Below are 14,823 nucleotides of genomic sequence, written 5' to 3' on the forward strand. Positions count from 1 at the left end.
TGACAGTGAGCGGACAGATGACCGTTACGGTAATTTCTCACATTTAGGCACTCATTAGGCGCTCATTAAGACACCGTCCTTTCTCTCCTACGCCCTTCTTACCACAGGACAGAGGCAACTCGTACACCACTGCCTCTTCACAATCCACAAAAGGATTTCGAAGTCTCTTGGAACACCCAACCGTGGATTTTCGGCACGGGCCTCTCAACCGACCGACTCCTCTAAATTTTTCTGGAGCTGAAAAAACTTGCGTTCACACGACTAGTAATGTTTTTTTTAAGACAGTGTGCCGTCCTGTGTAGGTAGGGCACAACTGCCACCTTTCGTTTGTTTTGTGTCTGTTCATTTGCTGTGTCTCGAGATCTATTTTCAACACGACGTCGATTGAGCAAACTCTCTGCTACAGAAACCTGCAAACCCTGCTGTAGACAACCGTTCCGATTGATTCTTCGGGCTTGTGATAATTCTGAGATGGCACGGCTTTCTTTTACGCATTTTGAAGGCATTGGTTACCAATGCTCCTTTTAACAAGTTTTCAATGGGCGGAGTAGTACGGTAACAAGGACGTATTAGTTCTAGGCGTAGACATCCAACACGCGTGTTGGCCCAAGAAATAAAGCTGGATATTTGAATACCGCAGTGCTCCTTTAGCGGGTTATTCAACTACGGGCTTCAGTAAAAACTGTAAAACGTTTATCCACTTATAGAATGTGCGTGCAGATTAAAAAGAATAGTCATCGACGTATCCGAATATTTTGAAAACGCTAAAATCAATCAGTGCATCCGACAAATACTTCTGTTATGATGGGCTGAAAATATGTCACAAAGTATAGCGCACTGTGTTCTGAACGTTTCCCTTCTGTCCTCGTACGCTGGCGCTCAAAATATTACCCAAACTGACAGCGGACCATGAGGCCCTGACGTCATCCTTACTTTTATTCAAAGGAGCGAATACGATGCTGCGAGCTGAGAAGCAGATACGGTGACCAGAGCGCGCTCTCTTCAGTGCTGACGACTCGAGCCACATGATGATGCAATGTGATGACAGTGCTTACCGGTGAGTACCACCTTTCCGGACACGAACACAAGGAGCAGGATGCAGGGCTTCACCATGCGGTACACCAGGCCGGGGAAGAGCTCAGGCTCGTAACTGCACAACGTTCGAGAAGAGAAAGCGAAGTGTGAATGCGCTGGCGACAAAGAACTCGCACACGGACCGTAATTTCGTGGCGGAGTATACTGGACCACAGATCTGCCCCGTATAATGCACCGATTCGTATCGCTGAATTCTGTTCCATTGTTATTATTCACCTTTCCCGGCTAGCAGACACGGTGCTAACGTTGGCGGATTTTTACTGGGAGCATTGGTGCCTGGCGGCAAAGAATGCTTTTGGAACAGGGTTGTCATGTCACCCCGGCCCTGTCTGATTTCCCGCACGATCTCAGAATATAAGCAGAAAGATTAAGTACCATCGTGTACATTTGCGTTCTCTCCATCGACACTCTCTCCTCTTGTCGCCTTCACATCAGCGCTTTTTATTGCTATACAACCGCGCTTACACTAACGCGACCGTAGCGTGTCGCATTTCTTAGCGCATGACGGTAATACATTGCGACGGCGCTTACATGTGCGCATCGCCCATCGTTCGAGTAAAACCAGTCTCTTTTCGGCATGTGCGTTGGCCCGGTCATTGAAAGAGCACACACGCTGACAAACGTCTCGCTTTTTCCTCCTTCCCTCAATGCGCAGCGTGAGACCATTTATCATCTCGAACTAGTCTTCCTGTGCAATTATTCGATTCACTTTTCTAGCACAATACCGCTGTTTGCATCGTAGCCATGCGCTAGAAGTGCATGTACACCCGTGAGCAAAAGTATACGGAGAAGGGGTTGCGCGAGAAAGCTGAATTTCTCCTCTGTCTGTGAACGTAACTTGCTATTAGACTGCAGTTTAAACTTGGCATTGCGAAATTTCCAGTAGACTCGTCAATTTCAGTTTATGCATGTTAATGACGAAGAAATTCGTTTTTTCGGTGGCCCAGTGGTCCGTATACTTTTGATCAAGGAAGGAAAGAAAGAGTGGAGGAGGAAAGGCAGGGAGGTTAACCAGTTTAGCCCAACCGGTTTGGTACCCTACACTTGCGAGCGGGATAGGGGAGAATGAAAGATGGGGAGGAGAGAGGGAGAGCGAGAGAGCACATAGCACAGCACACATCGTCAATTAAAGTTCGTCATTCTTGCGTGGTACGTGACATCACTGTCACAGCCGCTTGTCCAAGCCCGTTTCTTTCAAAAATCTAAGGAGTCCTTTCGTCGCCTTCAGCTGCGATGTGCAGCCAGCTGCACAGCGTTGGGGAAGGGCGATAAAAGGAGGAGGAGAAAGCAAAGATTATATTATTGTCACGTTGTAGTGAGTGTGAAGAAGGCATTAGCAAAACTGTGAATTACGAAAATAACTTCTTTATTTAGCGAACCGGTGCCATCAAAAACAAGGGACTTTCGAAGCAAAGCGCTAGCGACGAGCACAGTCGGCGATCGTTGAAGTCTGATCGGCGGGTCAATCGCGACGGGTTTTACACATCACTCGTCGAAGGCTCCAGCGTAGTCGCTCGTGTCCGCGTGCCTTCCAGAAAGAACTACACATTTTTTGTCATGCATACAATTAGATTATATATGGTTCGGTGATAACAGACAACGGATAGAACGAGCGATAACATTCGAGAAACTTAAGATACAGAAAGGCGCATCTTGCGGTGAGCGATAAGATTGCCACACAGACTGACTCGTAAAAAACGTTCACCGAAATTATAAACAATGTATAAGCGTGTAATCATGACAATAAAGCGCCTGAATAAAGAATTAACGACTAACCTGAAACACTTTTCGGAATCGTATTTCCAGTTCGGTGTCCAAAAAATCCACAATGGCCTTCGTTGCCTAACACAAGGAGTATTTTGGCCATGGGGTTAAAAGCAGGCCTTCAGAAAGTGCGGAGATATCGATGATTGCCAAATCTTCCTCCAAATGATTGTATTTCTTGTGGTACACCGAGTACTCACAAAGCACATGCTCTTTAGTCTCCGGCCAAGCGCAGTCCTCGCAGTACGGGCTATCCGCACGACCAATAAGTTGGTGACAGTTTTGTGTAAGACTACACCAAGTCACAGTCTGTGTAATGGCTTGCATGGCTTCTTTGGATGTTACACAGTATCCTGAATCGAAGCTCGAGATCAAGTGAATGAAAGTGGTGACAACGTTATTCTGACTGAGACCAAGAACTTGTCTTATGCGCATGATGTCAACTAGCATAGCGTTGGCATCAGTCCTGGTAAATGGGAGTGAAATGGAATTCAGAATTGTGGAGCGCTAACTTTGCTTTTGCGTCGAAGAGCTCATATCTATTAACACCGCAGTGTTCGGGAACCCAATGGAGTATTACGCGGTGTCTATTTCGAAAAGCAAACCCAACATTCGATCAGTTCATGAGAAGTAAGGTTCTCGTCTAAACAGAGAGTCGATAATATGTAATGCTGATTTAGTAAAACCAAAATCCGTCTATGTTTGAGGCGTTTCACGAGAGATGATAATTTAGGCGACGCCTGAACTGAGGCAGCGGCAGCCACTACATCTGCGAGCGCTAAAAGACAATAATTATGCCCTTCCTTGGTCCCATCTGTCTCATCACGCAGCGGCAATTGCTCAGTATTGTACCTGGTCCTGCGCAGAACTGCACACGAAATAAAGAACGAGAAAAGGAAGACTTGACAGTCGCTGTTGCACACTGCGGAAGGGTGAAATCGTTTGCCCCACCGCTGGACCCACAATCTAAATAGTATCAGTAGATATGACGCGTGCATCACCCCGTGTGTACAGTGACGATACAATGAGCATTCTGTAATTTACTGCAGAGGGTGCCGGATGTACGCACCATGAAAACTGCGCGTGGTTCAGGGCGAGGCTTTCGAGCTTGATGGAAAAGCCAACGTCGCAGCTGGCCACGATGTTCTGAACCTTGAAGTCGTGGAACTTGGCCTGTAAGAGCCGATCAGAAACGGCGACACCAGAAACAAGCTGGGTATCGGATACCTGGTTAACAAAAGTAACATCACAAACAGTCTCGTCGAGAACAAGAAGCGAAACGCTGTAACAGGCCTCAATGAGCTCCAGAGACATGCTTTTCCTGCACTGCGGGAAAAGCGAATCTGTTTTGTTGAGCTGTTTCAGGTGCATACAAGTATACTTATTATGAACAGATTATTTTATGGTCACTGCAGAGAGGAGGCCTCTTCAAGCGGTGGCCAAACACCCCTGTCTGGTATCAAACGGCCCCTTCGCATATGTGCCGACTAATTTTCTTAACACATCAAACCACGTTATGCACTGCCACCTCCTACTGCGTTTCCCTCCTTTAGACACTCATTCTGCTTATCTAATAGAAAGCCGTGGTTATCTGATAAGTGAACCAAATTAGCTTGCGAACTTCTATTTTTCTTTCGAGTCTCAACTAAACTGTCGCTGCACACGATTGCTCTCTGATCTTCGTGTCGTTCATGGTCACGCGTATATGTTTCCGTTTCATCTCCCATATAGTGGCACTAACCTTCTTAGTTACGTTTCTTCCTTATTTTTTAGCCTTAGGCCCATAGGTTTACAGTTTTGACGTCACGTCACGAACGCAACTTCTCACCAGGCTACTACACGACAATGGCAACCACAGTGACGCCAGTACACAATGTTTTACACGGTGGTTACGTTTCACTGAATTATCACTGATATTGATTTGTCGCACGGCGCAAGACGCACCTGTCGTGCAGCCGCGTTTCATGTTTACACAGGTTCTCGACATGCTAGTACCTCAAGAATGCCCGCACAACGTCAATGTAAATCATCTATGGGTTAGGACACGCAGAACATACAATCTACGGGGGTGCTCAATCCGCGCAGTATAATGCGCATAAATACGGCGTTACGCTTTTAGACGCCTTTCACGATGCCTCCAAAAATAAATATTTTTCACAATAAACCATCTAAGTAGGCCTTAGTGAAACTAAATAGGTCAGCGGGAAACAAGAAACTACCATTGTTTATTTTTACAGACATATACACAATTTTGTACAAAACGTCATGGTGGTCAAAAATTTGAACACAGCGTTCCCATTCCTCTTTCCAGGACAGACGCTGGAAGGCAGCTTCGTCACCTGGCGCGCAAGCTCTCTTTAACAGAGTGGAATACCCCAAATATAAGGCGCACCAGGCTACACGAACGGAACCCTTCGCTCCAACTCCGACCTCCATCCGGGATTCACCGACGTGAGGCATCGCTTCTATACCGGCTGTGGTTGAGAGTGGCTTTCACGAAGGCGTACTGTGCTTTGATTGGAATGACCGAAAGTGCTACGTGCGACGTCTGCGGCAGCGAAGAGAACATAGAACATTTATTGTGTCACTGCGATCGATTTCAGTCGGAAAGACAAACATTATCGAACGCATTGCGACGATTTGACGATCGACCATTGTCCGTGCAGGTGCTGCTTGAAGACCATCCCCATCGCTCGTCGGCCCACAAAGCTGTGAAGGCACTGCTGTCTTTCTTGAGGACGGCTGGCCTATGTGAACGCCTTTGAATTGCTCAGGCCCTCCGCGTGCGTGCGCGAGCTCACCGTGTCCTTCCCTCCCCCCCCCCATGCTCTCTATATCTCAACTTCCTATTCCCTCTTTCCCGTCCCCCAGAGTAGGGTAGCCAACCAGACGCATTTCTGATTAACATCCCTGCCTTCTCTTTCTCTCCTCCTCCTCCTGAACAAGTTTGGCGTGGAGACAAACTCAGGCGTGGAAACTGTAAAAGCAGTTGCAGTATTTTGTGATCCAGAGCGGTACATCCGGTATTGGCATCTGCATGCCTATGGTTTACTGTACGACGACTCAGCTGGTTCTGATTCTGGTAGTGTCACGAGCTCTGGCTATGGTCTGCGTGTTTGGCCATGGTCTTCGCGTGTTTGTTTGAACGTGGTAGGTATTTCTCACTTTAAAAGCAACCTTGAAGGTGAACTCAGTTATGTACCCCACAAAAAAAGACGTACGTCAAAAGGCTTTAGGGCCAAGTGCAGTGTTTGTTGTGGTGTTAAGAGAGTGCAATAGGTAATTGCTTTCATTGGAAGCTTCATCCACCATTAGTCACAATATGAGAGGAGCCTATAAATTCTACCCCTTGAATGAATGAATATTGTGGTTTTTTGGCGCAAGGGCCAGATGTGGCCAAAGAGCGCCAAGACGATGGTAATGATTTGTTAGTGGTATATGAATAGTCAATTATATGAACATCAGATGTGGCATGGCTGTAAAGGGGCCTAAAAACAGTCGCTGTAAAGTGCGTAAAAATGTATACGTAATAAGATTATGGCAATGACTAATGATGTGTACTATAGACATGAAGAATACATTGCAAAAGAATGATATGACTTTAAAAAAATATTACAGATGCAAGAATTCGCCAGAAGCACAAGTGCCTAAACAGAGCCCTTGAGACGCAAAGGCCTGGAGGCATGTGCTATAAAAAACCATCACAGCAACATCCTCTGGAGAGAGGATGCGCTACGAGCTTATTGGGCTAATAACATGCAGCACAACATCATTCAAGAATGCGAGTACTGCTTTGGTGTTAAAAATCGGTTCTTTACCAAGAAACATAGCGGGATGTAGAGGGACACAATAGCGATACGCTAGAGGAAAATGTTTCTTTCTTTCTCTTTCAGCTTCCCGACACTCCAGGAGGACGTGGAGGACGGTGAGCCTGTCGCCACATCTACCACAGGTTGGAGGATCATGACCATTCAATAGAAAATTGTTGGTGCCGTACGTGTGTCCTATTCTGAGACGACAGAATAGGATATCAGTTCGCCGGGTTTTCGTTACGGAAGGCCAGTAACCCAACTGTGGCTTAATCAAATGAAGCTTATTACTTGTTTCTGCGTCCCACAAGCGTTGCCAGTGGCTTCGCAGTTTCTTTCGCAAGAAAGGTTTCAAATCTGTTGCAGGAACAGCAGCTGTAGAGATAATAGCGGGTGATGTGACTGATGTGGCCATTTGGTCGGCAAGAACATTACCCTCGATGCCTCTATGCCCAGGCACCCAGCATATAATGACATGCTGGTTAGTTGCGTATGCTCTACAAAGAACAGAATAGAGCTCAATGAGAACAGGGTTTTTCTCTTTACAGGGTGACTTCAAGGCTTTTACTACGCTTTGAGAGTCTGTAAATATAATAGATTTTTCATGTTTTGATTTCCTTATATGCCTTACGGCTGACAATATTGCGTAGGCCTCAGCCGTAAAGATACTTGTTTCTGGGTGGAGTACGCCGGATTCCGAGAAGGACGGACCGACGGCTGCATAAGATACTCCGGCATGTGATTTAGAAGCGTCTGTATAAAATTCTGTGCACGAGTACTTGGACTGTAATTCTAGAAAATGTATTCGTATTTCAATCTCTGAAGCGTGCTTTGTAACCTCTACAAATGATATATCACTTGCTACTACCTGCCACTCCCAAGGTGGTAACAGCTTGGCTGAAGGCATTAACCGATGTTCGATGAGTGGGATATCCATTTCTTCGCTAAGCTCCCTGACACGCAGTGAGAAAGGCTGTCTTACAGAGGGACGATTACGAAAAAAGTGTAGCACACGACATATCGTTGACGGTATTAAAACACGGATGCTGATGATTAGAATGGACTTTAAGTAAATATGTGAGGCTGGTGTATGTTCTCTGCAGGTGGAGTGACCACTCATTTGATTCGACGTATAAACTTTCAATGGGGCTTGTTCTGAAAGCTCCAGTGGCCAGGCGGATACCTAGATGGTGGACGAGGTCCAGCATCTTCAGCGCACTAGGGGCGGCAGAGTGATATACCACGCTACCATAATCCAGTCGTGATGAAATTAGACTCTTGTAGAGATTCATTAAGCACTTCCTGTCGCTACCCCAGGATGCGTGAGATAAAATTTTCAGTAAGTTCATTGTTTTTAGACATTTCATCTTGAGATATTTTATATGCGTAATGAAAGTAAGTTTAGAATCAAGTACGATGCCTAGGAACTTGTGCTCTTTGTTCACAGGTATTTGTTGTCCATACATTTTGATTGTGGGATCTGGAACAAGCCCTTTCTTCCTGGTGAAAAGAACACAAGAACTTTTGTGGGGGTTCACTTTGAATCCGTTTTCGTCTGCCCACTTGGACACCTTGTTCAAGCCCTGCTGTACCTGTCTCTCGCACACTGCGAGGTTACATGACTTGAAGCCTATTTGTATGTCGTCTACGTACACGGAATAAAAAACAGCCGGTGGTAATGAGGCCCGGAGTGTGTTCATCTTAACGATGAAGAGTGTGCAGCTGAGCACTCCTCCTTGGGGTACACCAGTTTCTTGTATTAATGGACGTGACAATGCAGTGCCGATTCTGACACGGAAGGTACGCTTAGACAAATAGCTTTCTATTATGCTTAGCATATTGCCATGGATGCCCATTCGCGACAAGTCTCTCATGATTCCGTAACGCCATGTTGTGTCGTACGCCTTCTCCATATTGAGGAATACCGATAAGAAAAACTGTTTATGTACAAATGCGTCTCGGATATTTCCTTCAATGCGCACAAGGTGATCAGTTGTGGATCGCCCTTCTCTAAAGCCACACTGATAGGGATCAAGCATTTTGTTCAGTTCAAGTAAATGTATGAGTCGTCGATTAACCATTTTTTCAAATAGCTTACATACGCAACTTGTGAGAGCTATGGGACGTTAACTTGCCGCCGAGGTAGGATCTTTACCTTGCTTCAATACAGGGACCACAATCGCTTCTTTCCATGCGGACGGAAGATATCCGGCAGCCCAAATAGTGTTGAAAAGTGCGAGTAGTGTCAGTTGTGTACGTTCTTAATCATGTCATACATGACTCTGTCGGGTCCCGGTGCAGAGCTCTTGCATGCGATCAAGGCAGCTCTCAACTCGGCAATAGTGAAAGGAAGGTTATACGGTTCGTTCTGTCGGCATGTGCGTACGAATGGCTTACATTCTTCTCTCTGTTTATATTTAAGAAAGGGTTGTGAATAATGGATTGAGCTTGAAACACGCTCAAAGTGCTCCCCAAGACAGTCTGCCTGGTCCTGCAAGGTATTCCCTTCGTCATTCACCAGAGGCAACGGATGGCTTTGTTGCCCCTTTAGCTTCCTTACGCCGTCCCACACTTTTGCCTCCTGTGTGTATGAATTTATACCCGATAGAAACCTCACCCAGCTTTCTCTCTTTGCCTGACATCGTGTCCGCCTTCCCTGCGATTTAATGAGTTTAAATTGAATAAGATTTTCTGCATTTGGCGATCTACGCAATATGCCCCATGCCTTATTCTGTCTCTTTCGCGCCTCTCTGCAGTCTTTGTTCCACCAGGGAACACGTCTTTTAAGTGAACCACCATTCGTTTGTGGGATACACTTTTCAGCAGCATTAATAATAAAAGCGGTAAAATATGCAACGGCATCGTCGATACTATAGTTGTTTATAAAATCTCGTGGTAAAAAAGTTGATTCTTAAAAATGCTCCCAGTCAGCCGATGCTAATTTCCATCGAGGAATATTGGGAGGGTTATCATGCTGTGTAGTTAAGTTTAAAGTTACGGGGAAGCGGTCACTTCCAAAAGGATTGTTAATGACATTCCATTCAACGTCAGGCATAAGAGAAGCAGATCCAATTGCTAGATCTATCGATGAGTACGAATCGTGTTGGGCGTTATAGTAGGTCGGCTCCTTCTTATTAAAAAGGCAGGCACCAGAGGTCAGAAGAAAATTTTCTATGAGTCGACCTCTCGCGTCGCATCGCGAGTCTCCCCACAACGTGTTGTGAGCGTTATAATCTCCCAGGAGAACGTAAGGTTCGGGAAGCTGGTCAATGAGGTTGTAAAAATAAGTTTTTCCGAGAATATAGTTTGGGGGTATGTATATAGAGCATACAGTGACCAATTTATTAAAAAGAATTGCCCGAATTGACACTGCCTCAAGGGCCGTCTGAAGGGGTACATGTTGACAAGCTACAGACTGGTCTACAACTATTGCTACACCACCGGACGACGCAAGAGCGTCGTCTCGGTTTTTCCGGAAAATGGCCTATTGCCGGAGAAAGTTGGATTGTGTGGATTTAAGGTGTGTCTCCTGAACACACAGCACCTTAGGATTAAACCTGTGTAGGATTTCTTTGACGTCATCGAGGTTGTGTTGGGGTCCTCTGACGTTCCATTGTATTATTTGTGTATTCATGCTGAAAGTGTTTTTGTGCTGTGTGTTAAAGAGACTAACTTAACTTACAGAGCCCTTGTCGGGCCCTGTGATGCGGGCTTGTTCTTTTTTGGAGCGATCGCGAGATTCTCGCGGCTCCTTTGGCGCTTGAGGCGCCGTCTATCCAGTTGCTGTGTCCATCGCCTCTTGCGAGGCGCTGGACACGCGCTCTTGCGAGCGGTTGGTTTGACGGGAAGGCCTCGTTTCGAGGGACGAGGGCCTTGAGGCCACCAGCCCGGAGGTCGATGGCCCCTTCTTGTGAGTTGGCGGAGCAGCGCTAGCTGCAGCCGCCGGGGGGGGGGGGGGGGGCGGATGGCGTCACTGCCAGCTCACTGTGTGCGGGCCGGATAGCCGCCGGAAGCCGTTGCGACGCTGCCCCCTGACGCGCCACTTCGGCAAAGGTGTTCTTTGGCAGGTAGGATACCCGCCTGCGTGCCTCCTTGAACGTTAGATTTTCCTTTACTTTAATCGGTACAATTTCCTTTTCTTTTTTCCAGGACGGGCACAACCGCGAGTATGCGGCGTGCTCGCCATCACAGTTGACACAGTGTGGAATGTTTTCGCATGTTTCAGAGGCATGGTCACCGGAACTACATTTAGCACATGTCTGTCGGCCTCGGCAGTTCTGGGAACTGTGGCCGAAACGCTGGCACTTGAAGCAACGAAGAGGATTTGGTACATAGGGTCTGACCCGTAGCTTTACATAGCCTTCCTCGATTGTCTCGGGCAGGATGCTTGAGCCAAAAGTAAGTACTTTATGTTTGGTTTTAAACTCTTTGTTGTCCCGTCTTAGCATGATTCGTTTAACAGTGATCACGTTCTGCTCGCTCCAGCCTTCCAACAGTTCAGCTTCTGCCAGATGCATCAGGTCATCGTCGGAGACAACACCACGGCTGGTGTTCATAGTTCGGTGCGGGGATATTGTCACTGGGATCTCCCCGAATGACACTAGGTTAGGAAGCTTTTCGTGCTGTTTCACATCGCGGAGTTCCAAAAGGAGGTCGCCGCTAGCCATTTCCGATGCTTTGTAGCCTGCTCCAAGAGCTTTCGTCAGACTTTTTGAAACAAGAAAGGGTGAGATCATTCTCACCGTCTTTTCGGGTTTATCAGAATGGATCACATGAAATCGGGGGAAGATTTGCAATCTGTTGCCATGGAATTCAAAAATATCTTCGGTGCGCCCTCGTTTGTGAGAGCGATCAGGGAGTCGGGGGAATGAAGAAAAAGCCATAAGCTAACAATGATTTCGGTAACTATGCCAGCCGCCCACCACCGAGCCCAACAAGGGGACGCTACAAGACCCGAAAGAGATGCAGACGCCAGCTGTACATAGCCACTATAACCTAATATAATAGACCCAAGGATGGATAAACTACACCAGGTTAACCCTTGCTACCTGGAAAATTAGAAGTAAAACGAAGTGAAGAAAAGACAGGAGAGATGGAAAGTGCGAGAGAAAGACGAAGGTTGGAGGGAGAGAGAGACAGGAAAAGGCAACTACCGATTTCCCCCGGGTGGGTCAGTCCGGGGGTGCCGTCTACGTGAAGCCGAGGCCAAAGAGGTGTGTTGCCTCCGGGGGGGGGGGGGGCATAAAGGTCCAAACTCCCGGCTTCGGCTCAACCTCCAGGATCCCCTTTTCCCCGGACACGGCTAAGCCGCGCACTGTTAGACGCGGGAGGTTCCAACCCCCATGTGCTCGGGTCCGTGGTGTCGCAACACACCAAACGCCTGCTGACGCAGACGCCCCTGCGGGAATAAATTCTACCCCTTGCACATCATTTTGTTCCTCCGTGTCTTCAATGCAAGGGGAACCGATGAACTTAACTCCGGCATCATTGTCGTCGTCGTCGCTTGATTTTACGCTCAGTGGTAGGAGGTATTCTGCAAGTGTCCACCTACAATAGTGGACACGTCCATTTCGTGTGCTGCTGAAGTTTTGACAGGCTGGGCAAGGGTACGCGTCATGAGGAGACAGACGCCCCCAGCCAATAGCACTTCAGCAGCAGACGAAGTGGGCATGTCTACAAGGTGGGCACTCACAGAACATCTCCAGAATGTCACTTGGTACATTTTATCCAGAACATTGCCAGCTTGTACACATCATTAAGTTTCTTCTTATATCACGAAGACGAAGGCAGCGCAACAAACGCTGCAGAAATACTACAAGCTGTTTACCAACTCAAGCCATGATCCATGATGCATGAGGCTTTGTGTAGAGCATTCGTAATGCTTCCGCCATGAAGCTTTGTGCACATTTACAAAATCAGGCCCAGAGAGAGCACCGGTGTTGTAATTATATCTTGAGATTACAACACCAATTACAATTACAATTTCAACACCAGCGTGCCGGTGTTGTAACTATATCTTGAGACAACATTATAATTGTTATATAAGCGGGTAATTCTTAGGCAATCGTACACAATAACAGAAATACAGGGGGGAAATGGGTAATCAACTTATTTGGCGACGCGGTACCACATGCTGTTATGGGGGATATTTTCCACATTCCACATTCGTTTTATCGGTGTTCGCTATTTGGTGGAGTACACGAAATATTTGCATGACTAGGGTAGAATTCAACTGGAACCGAGAAACTGGGCGCATCTGTAACACGGTAGGAAAAAAAGGTGCGAGTTTACAATGAACACAATTATGTACATAGCGTCTGAAAGAGTTACGGTGAGAATTAGATCATTTAGTGCGAGAAATTGCGCAAATAGTTTTGTAAACACGTCATATTAGCATTATACAGCTGCTTTTTCACTGGCCCTTTGAACTTTATTGTACCTTTAATCACTACTTTAAATGCAACATAGGTTCCTGCACATACAACTGCTTTATTAGAGCAAAAATAAACCCTATGCTGTACCAGTTGAAGTGTACCAGTCATTTCAGAAGCGCTATCGAGGTCAACGCGGTGATTTAAAAAAATGAGGTGCCCTCCATTTCCCACCACTACTGTATCTTGCTTAATTTTTCCCTTCCAACACCAGCATCAAATCATGTAGCCTGGCCCGTCGCCTTTGGCTGCCTGATATACGTCAGGGCGGTGGATGGAGGCTCCTCCGTAGCCGTCTGGAATCTTCAGTGGCCATTCTGCCAGAGTATTGGTCACGAAAGCCCAACAATGGTTGGATGGAGTATATAAGTTATCGACTGGCTTAAACAAGGAAATATGGTAAAACCGTCAATGGCTCACAACAGTGTAAGCCCTTTAGAATGTTTCGTAGTGTAGAGGACGGCGCAGCTGCAAAATAGAGTTAAGGGACGTGCACGCTGGAGACAAACTTAACTAAAGGCCGGTGACTGCAGCGCCGTCGCCCGGAAAAGACGAGAAGCAAACAGCGCCGCTAATCTAGACACACCTGCGCCTTGGTACAGTCGAGCGCCTCTACAACGAAATGACCCGTGTAACATGCAATACTTCTGTCCTGGTTCTGTTGGGAGCTTTGTGATGCGCGACCTTTACAGCGATGCGATCTGTATGACGAATGATTTTGGAAGCCCCAAGCACTCCGTTATAAATGCGTTCAACTGTATCGGGCTTTGTTTATCCGTCACCTGCGCAACAGCTGCACTGTTATGCATAACAATGAAGTAGTTGCATAGACTGAACAACTCAACGTAGAACAAAAACGTTTGAAAGCTCGTCCAACTAGACACGCGAAACTTGCTCACGCTAAACCAGACAACATATGCCAAGATATGCCAAGAGCGCCAGGTGGTCTAAATTAATCCGGAGTACCCCACTACGGCCTGCCTCACAATCAGCTGGTGGTCTTGGCATGTAAAACCCCATAATTAAAAAAAATATGTGCCAAGATTTTAAAGCATACCATCATATGGCCGTAGGTCGAAAATTTCATGTGAAGCCAGAAAACCGGTTTTCGAATAAAGGGTGAGGATGGACAGTTTATGCTGATTTTGGACGCAGTTAATAGTTGGCATCCGGAGTAGTGACAAAGGGCGCATGGTCCGCGATAACAATAGGCGCGCCGGCCCTAAACATTCTACGAGGCCGTCCGCCGTTTCCCACACGCCATACGTAAAAAGGAGGCGTTAAAACTCGGCGAGAAAGGCCTAAGCCTACACTAAACGGGGAATAGCAAGTAGTATGTAATGCCCAGGTTCAGTTTGGGTACCAAGTTTGGGTACTCAGAATGGATACCAAGAGAAGGGAAGCGCAGTCTAGGACGGCACAAAGTCAGGTGGGATGATGAGGTTAGGAAATTCGCAGGCGCAAGTTGGAATACGCTAGCGCAAGAGAGGGGTAATTGGAGATCGCAGGGAGAGGCCTTCGTCCTGCAGTGGACATAAATATAGGCTGATGATGATGATGATGATGATGATGATGATGATGATGATGATGATGATGATGATGTAATGCCCAGGTAAACACTTGACCAGTCAATATGGAAGGTGACTAGGGCGAACCCAACAGAGAGGATGCGCTACTCGGGCATTAATTATGCATGCGTACGCAGCCATCCCCCCTCCACTACG

The 14,823-nt window shown here is 46.8% G+C and overlaps 1 protein-coding gene across 1 annotated transcript in view; it reads right to left on the reverse strand.

The window, feature by feature from the left end:
• The window catches only part of LOC119437534 (TATA-box-binding protein-like), a 195,870-nt gene that overhangs the window by 18,820 nt on the left and 162,227 nt on the right, over positions 1 to 14,823 (reverse strand). Inside the window, exons 5-6 of the mRNA XM_037704539.2 lie at positions 3,929 to 4,032; positions 1,056 to 1,150 (exon numbers count right to left, since the gene is read on the reverse strand). Coding sequence (XP_037560467.1) covers positions 1,056 to 1,150; positions 3,929 to 4,032 — 199 coding nt within the window. The remainder of the gene's footprint in view (positions 1 to 1,055; positions 1,151 to 3,928; positions 4,033 to 14,823) is intronic.

The sequence above is a fragment of the Dermacentor silvarum genome, chromosome 1 (genome assembly GCF_013339745.2).
Source record: "Dermacentor silvarum isolate Dsil-2018 chromosome 1, BIME_Dsil_1.4, whole genome shotgun sequence".
NCBI classification, from domain to species: Eukaryota; Metazoa; Arthropoda; class Arachnida; order Ixodida; family Ixodidae; genus Dermacentor; species Dermacentor silvarum.